Source organism: Ciconia boyciana, chromosome 12, assembly GCF_034638445.1.
Source record: "Ciconia boyciana chromosome 12, ASM3463844v1, whole genome shotgun sequence".
In the NCBI taxonomy this organism is placed as follows: Eukaryota; Metazoa; Chordata; class Aves; order Ciconiiformes; family Ciconiidae; genus Ciconia; species Ciconia boyciana.
The window spans coordinates 9,474,471-9,481,349 of record NC_132945.1 but is presented as its reverse complement, the minus strand read 5'-3'; the positions used below and the strand labels follow the sequence as shown (position 1 = coordinate 9,481,349).

At 49.2% G+C, this 6,879-nt stretch overlaps 1 protein-coding gene across 1 annotated transcript in view; it reads right to left on the bottom strand.

Moving 5' to 3' along the window:
• Positions 1–760: 760 nt before the first annotated feature.
• The window catches only part of GPC3 (glypican 3), a 153,992-nt gene continuing 147,873 nt past the window's right edge, over positions 761–6,879 (bottom strand). The window contains exon 8 of the mRNA XM_072876917.1: positions 761–1,926. Within this exon, the coding sequence (XP_072733018.1) occupies positions 1,751–1,926 (176 nt within the window). The 3' untranslated portion in view covers positions 761–1,750. The remainder of the gene's footprint in view (positions 1,927–6,879) is intronic.

Here is a 6,879-nt window from a genome sequence, read left to right as displayed (position 1 = left end):
ACCGGCATGGATGTGAAAAAATCAGTGCTTACAGGAATACCATATGGCACCAGCACTGCCCTAACATCCCTGGTGCTCACCCCAATGTGGATGGGACACGAGCGGTCTGAAACCCAGAGGAAAGCTCTCTGACTGTTAACCAGCAGGTCACGCCGGAGCTTAGGCCAGATCTGCTCCTCTCCATCAGAAGCGGTGAACTGGGAGTTAACGTCTCCAGGCAGAGGACCAGTGTGAGCAGCCAGCTCTCCCTCTGCCACGGCTTGTGAAGCATTTCGTGCAGTTGCAAAGCTTCAAATCAGGATCAGCCAGATCAGCCCCACCACTTCAAAGTAAGAACAGGCAAAGTTTCCACTCTCCAAACCATCTGATTGTGTGGTTCAGATTTATCTACTTTCTCCCAAACATAAAGTTTCTTTTAAAAAGGTCTGAGGCAGACAAATGTTTAAAGCATGCACGTGCATGTGAGTGTGTGTGTGCATGCGTACATGCACACATGGCAGCTTAAGATACTGCAAATATAATCACTCTAGTAAAGGCAGCATCTTAAACAGAAATATGTAACCATTTTGTCCAGGAACCAAACCAAACCAAACACTCTCTGGCCCCAGCCCATCCGTTTAATCAGACTAAGCCAAGCCTTTCCGTGGTGCCCCCGAGCCGGACACTGATGGCCTTTCCAGGCTGCCCAATCCAGGAACAAGGGCAGAGCATCGCCTTGCACACCTGGGAGGCTACTTCCAGCACACCGTCTATAGAGCAACCGACCTTTATTTTAGAGATAGCATAAGTAAAGTAACATGCAAAGAAACACGTGAGTAAGAGTCTCATCTGCCGCGGGCTCCCGCAAATCCTTTTCTTTTCCTCCCTCGTAGTACGATGTGTTGGACACCTGTTATTCATCCCCATAAAGCACGGTGTGTACAACCACGCCGTCTGTCCTTTGGCTGGAGCTGTGTTTGCAGATTTCCCGTGGGAAAGGAGGTGCTTCGCTTCTGAAGAATAAAACCAGGGCATTGCATGGGCCACAGAGATGCCGGAGGGGACTGGCCACCTGCATTGAAGGGCTTCACAGGACCTGGCTGGGAGGCGAGCAGCAAAATCACCTGCAACTTGCCACGATGCAAGCGTGCTTCATGCCCACAGGAGCACATCTCCACGACAATCTTGGCGCACAACAACTCCTCTTCTGCAGCATCTTTCCTCCTGCCGTATATCTGACCTTCTCTCTGCCCTGTCTTCACACGCCCTCCATATTACATGCCTGGCCAGATTCCTAGGGGTGAGCCTTGAATTTGGAGTAAGTACAAAAACTGCTTGAGCTACAGACAAAATCTGTATTAAGACAACTAGGATCAGGGGTCTGATATTTGCTGATAGTATTTCATAAATCGTAGGTGTTCTGTACCCCATGCACATTTGAACAACTCAAGATGAAATGCGGTCTTCAACTTAACAGCAATGGAGACCTCAGTCTTCAAAAACTGTGAGGAACACAATTTAATATTAACCTTCTTATATTAAACAGGATTATCTTTAAAAAGCACTTACGTATTTACTAGTTTACCATGAACAAACGCTTTTCGGTTTGGTTTTTTGTGTGTGTGTGTGAAGATACCTTATTATTTTATAAAACTGACTCAAGTCATTTGCCCTCTCTTTGGAAATGTGCATATATTTCAGAAGAGGTTCCGAATGTCTTCTTCATTAAAAAAAGGCATGGAGAGACACTGAGCGATGCCACCGGCACTGGTCACAGCCGGTGGCCCAGCAGCAGCAGCAGGACCAGGGCAATGGCAGCAGCAGGGCCAGGGTGGGGGACCACGCTCCCGGGGTCGCTGCTGGGGACCGCAGCGCCGTCTTTGCTTTGCTGATTCAGGAGCTGCTTGTTTGCAGAGGTGTCATCCATATCCAGGTCGTACGCCAGCTCTGGAAGCAGAAGGAGAGAGGTGGTTAGTAACGGGTGCTGTGTGCTGGCATCCTGATGCGCGGCACATCCAGCCCCCCCCAGCACCGGGGTCCCCGGGGTCTGCCGGCAGCTGGGGACAGCTGGGTCCGAGTGTGGTCAAAGGCATCATGGTGGGGTGGATGGGCCAGAAGAGCTTAGCAAACATCTTGTCAGTCCTGGACCCAGAGAGCCTCCCAGTACCCTACAGCAAACCTTATGCTTGGAAAGACCAAAAAAATCACAACTATAAGGTGCCCCAGTAAGAAAACAAAAGACATAAGGGGATCTGGCTTACTGGAGAGCGACTCCCAAAGAAAATCATCTGAACTTCAGAGCAGGTGTTTAGCAATGCAAATTGTGTCTGCTCCCCAGACACCGCAAGGATGCGTGCAGGAGTGAGGAAATCCAAGCGAGCACAACAGTAGCCCCGAACGCAGAGGCAGCACAAGGCCTTGCTCATCAAATACCTCCTGGTTTGAGGACCTGAGAGGCTCTGCATTCCTGCATTGCTGCAGTCTTACGTAAGTGTGTGCAAAATATGCTCCTTACAGCACTTTCGACACATCCATCCCATCCCCTGTCCACCTCATCAAAGCGCTGGAGAGCCAGGAATGTGAATGGATCACGCACCCTGGGCATGCTGGTGTTGCAACATGGGGACTTTGAGATGAAGCACATGGGAGCTCCAAACCAGGAAGATGTCCAGTATAAAAGTTTTGATAGTCCTGGCAGAGGAGCATGACGTTAACGGGGGAAAACCTTGTGGCAACCCATCACTGGCTGCAAATGACCTGCTGAGCAGTAAGTCACAGTCGCCCTTGTCTCCCTGGGACAGGGAGGAATAAGAAAGTCCAAATAGACAATGTGGAAAGGCAAGAAATCAGCGATTCTCACGGCCGAGAACAAAAAGCAAAAGGTGTTTTAAGATGCCATTAGCCAGATCCACCTGGGGCATTTGTACCTGCTGAGCACCTGGACCGAGAGGGTGCACCCATGCTTGACTCAAGGCAATGGGTCCCTCGCTCCCCTTCTCGTGCTGCTGCCATCTCCTTCTAGGGTCCAGGTTTCTCGCCTGGATGGGAATCAGTTAAGCCTGTTCATCTCATCCCTAGAGCCTGGCCTTTGGAAGTGGAGGAAGCTGGTGGTTTCCATCAGAAGAGACCCTGGCTCAAGCCTTTCACAAGCCCTCATGGATCACCAGCATACTGACAGGTTTGGATCATCCCACCCCACCCCACCCCTGAGAAAGAATCCAAGAGGCTGAATAAACACTCCAGCTAAAAAACGCCACATCAATCCAATGAGCACTACTGCCAAGGCAAACAGGCAGTATTTCTTAATCAAAAATACCCAAACACTGCAAAACAAAAGCATAACGATGTTAGCATGACAAGTGAGTCAGCCCAGGCCATCAAAGAGGGTCAGAAATGGCTGAATGGGAGCAGATATCCACGCGCACAAAGGGCCAAGTGCAAGCAAAACCCGCCTGCTAAACTGAATTCTCCAGGAGATTCCCACAGATACTGGGATTCCTCTTCTCCACAACTTTTCTGCTTTTCTGCTTACGAGTACAGATATGCTGCTGTCCTCCAGAGCTGCACACCCGTGGGCAGAGCAGGAAAAGGTGCCCCCATGGAAGGGATGCGCCAGGAGGCCACCTCTGCCCGTCCCACGCTGCTTTCCAAGATCAGAAAGAAAAAGTCCCTCTGGCACAAGGGACGCTCAGGCTTCGGGGCAGTTTGGGAGCAGCCTGGCTGCACCATCTTATTTTCCCAAGCTCATTTCTGCAGAATAAGTGAAGGGGTTTGAGTTAATAAAATCACAGCAGATTATTTTGCAGTTGGTTGTTTTACACAAGACTCCTCAGCTGGTACAACGTCCCGACAGGGCAACGATGGCCTGCCCTGGTGTGTTTTAGAAGGTGTTTCCACACAACTCAAAGACTCCTAAAGCCTAAAAGATGCCCCATGGGGTCACAGTACCATCAGGCACCTGCATGCTTCCAGACCAGCGATCTGCAGCCGATCAGCAGAGCTTTTGGGGCAGAATATTCTCGTATTGGACATCCTAGCAAAACTAAAAAAATCCACGGGAACTGAGTAACTACTCTTGCCCTCAGTTTAGAAAAGAAATTTGAAACAAGAGTGTTTCAGCAAGGTCCTTAACAGCACAAAGGGTTTTGATGTTCCCATTTAAAGTCTCATTCTGCGATGCTGTAATTTATGAGATGCGAGTTCCTGTGCGGTTTGCAATGCAGCAGCTGAATCGTGTTGGAAACGTTCAGCCAAAGCGTACCAAAATGATCATTTCAGACATATTCTTTTACACGGGAAATTTTCAAATTCTGGGATTTCACTTGAACTTGAGTAAGGGTAATTTTTTAAATCATGGCATTTCACCCAAATGGGAATGGCGATTCTCTCATTCATCCTCTTTGACCAAATTAAAGAGAAGGGAACAGAAACCTTCTTGTCATCAGAGATTTGAGAGCTATTTTCCTAGCCTTGTTTAACTGCTTCAGAAGTTTAGTGCTTGGGTGTGCGTTTGTTTTTGCTGTTCCTTCCATTGTTTCCTTCTCTGGGCTTATTTGTGCCCAACTGTATTTTTAGGCTTGGTGGATTTAGCCATTTGTTTAGCCAGTCTTTTATTTTGTATTAATAATGGATCTGTAACTCTTGCAAATCCCTTTCACTTAACTTCTACTGACCTTTGGTACGCAGAAGGAAAGGAAAATAAAAAGTATTAGCCTCTAATAGACCAGAGGCAACTGATAACCAGGTCCAGGCAATAACAACCTTAAAAATAAATAACAACAACAAAAACAACAATAATTCAAATGCAGGAATCCAAGTTAGCAAATGTTCCTAAGCAGGTACTTCTTGAGAGGGCTTCATTACGGTTTTGAGCCTTCGTGAGGATCCCTGGTTAGCCCAGGTCACCGCTGCATCCCCGCACCGCCTGCTCCCACAGCCCTGGGAGAGAAGGAGCCCCGGCAGCAGGGATGGAGCTGCAGGGTGGCTGGTGGGGTAACAGAAACTAACCTCCCACATGTGCCATTTTGGCCACTTCCACCCAGAACTCTGCCTTTACACTGCAAAATATCCTGAGAGGAGCTGCTCCTCCGCCTCCCCGCTCCCCAGCCATCTTCTGCATTAAACTTCTCCACTGTCCCAGCTGTGATCACCCACTTGATTTGCAACAGTTTCTGCTACAAAGTGGCCCTTTGGCCTGCAAAAGCTTTTTTTTTTTTTGGGGGGGGGGAACTAGAAAAATCTGTTTCTGTTTACAATCAGTCGGAGTCCAGAGGGTATTACCAACAATCTACACTAATTACATATTCAATATTCACTTATTTTGGCCCCTCTTGTCCTCCGGGCTGTGGATTAGATAATCCCCTTAAAATAATAGTCAATCATTAGCTCTGCTTTTTTTTTTCCTGCATGCAAGCCGAGCGAGCGTGCTGTGCCGTTTCCCAGAGTCCTTAAGCAGCTGGTGAAAGGTCTCCAGCCGAACACAAGCCGGTCCCTCCGGAAGCATCTTTTGTAACAAAAGCCCCTCTAACACAAAGCTGCTGCGCTTTGCTCCCAGGACGGCAAAAGCTTCAATGGTCTCGCAGCGTGGATGACAAAACCTGCCGCCAGCTCTACAACATGCACTTTCCGCACCCGCAAAATGAAGCGGCAGCATTTTTCCGTGGATTAGGACTAGAATTAGGCATACCGACTCTGCGCAACCTTATCGGGCAGGAATCACTAAAAAGCTCTTCTTGCTGAACCACACTAGCTTTGGAGATGGCTACAAAAGATGGCTGAAGCGGGAGGAGATTGGTTTTGAGTTGGTACAATAAGTCCCACGGCAGCTGGCGCAGAAGCCGGGAGGATGAGTACTGGCACGCAGGCTGCGTTACGGCAGGCATTCCTGTGCCAAATCCACCGCTGCCTAGCAAAACACCTCTTTTTAGCCCTAAAAGGGCAACGCAGTCTTAAGCAAAGAACTGATAGCAAATGCCTCTCTGGCAAATGACCTCCAAGAGGACGGTGCCCGGCTCCCGTGGGCTGGCTTGGCTGCTGCCCGGAGCCAGGGAATGTCATCTCGCAAGCAGGCATCTGGGCTGCCCGCCTGCCAAGCCTGCCCTGGCAGATGGCTCCAGCGACAGACCTAATATAGTAACAGAGTCGTAACTGATGGCCATGCATGACAACCACCTCATGGTGTCACTTGATAGCTCTGCTGGTGCCCCGTGCAGCGGCAACGGGTGCGAGGGGGAGCCCCCATGGGCAAAACCATTGTCCCTAATGCAGTGGGCTCACCAGACGAGGCTGCCAAGTGGGCCAAAGCACTTGCAGGGACGTGGTGATGGCCCTTGTTTGCAAATGATGGAAACTGTGTGGTGTGAAGGGACTAGGGAATGGATCGTGACCATGTGTTTCCAATCAGTGCAAAACACATCGAGTAGAAATGTCAGAGACAAGTAGAGCAGCTTGGCAAGCTCCTGCAGCTCTTGTGGTCAGTTGTGAACATCTGCCTGCGCATGTCCTTCAGGATTTGTCTAGGAAAGCACATGCTACCATCACCAACAAAAATTACAATCTCTGGGGTGCATTGCTTTATTTAATTTTTTTAGGTAGCAAGCCTCATCAGTGTGGCGCACGAGTTGCCAATAGATGCAGTAGACTCTGGCTGTCTCCAAAGCAAGACTGGATTTCTTAAAGGGAGAGGTGTTTGAGTCAAGCCCAAGCTGTTGACTCATTACAAGGCGAAGCATAAGAGCCTGTAATCCCACAGATCAGATGCCTGACCCTGGCTCCCAACTCTCTCCATCTCTACAGCACCAACCACTTCACTCTCACAGGTGTCTGCACGTGAAATCTAGAAGAACAGTCCAATTTCATCCCAAACTCTCCCTGTTGAAACACCAAAAGCTCTGCTCACCT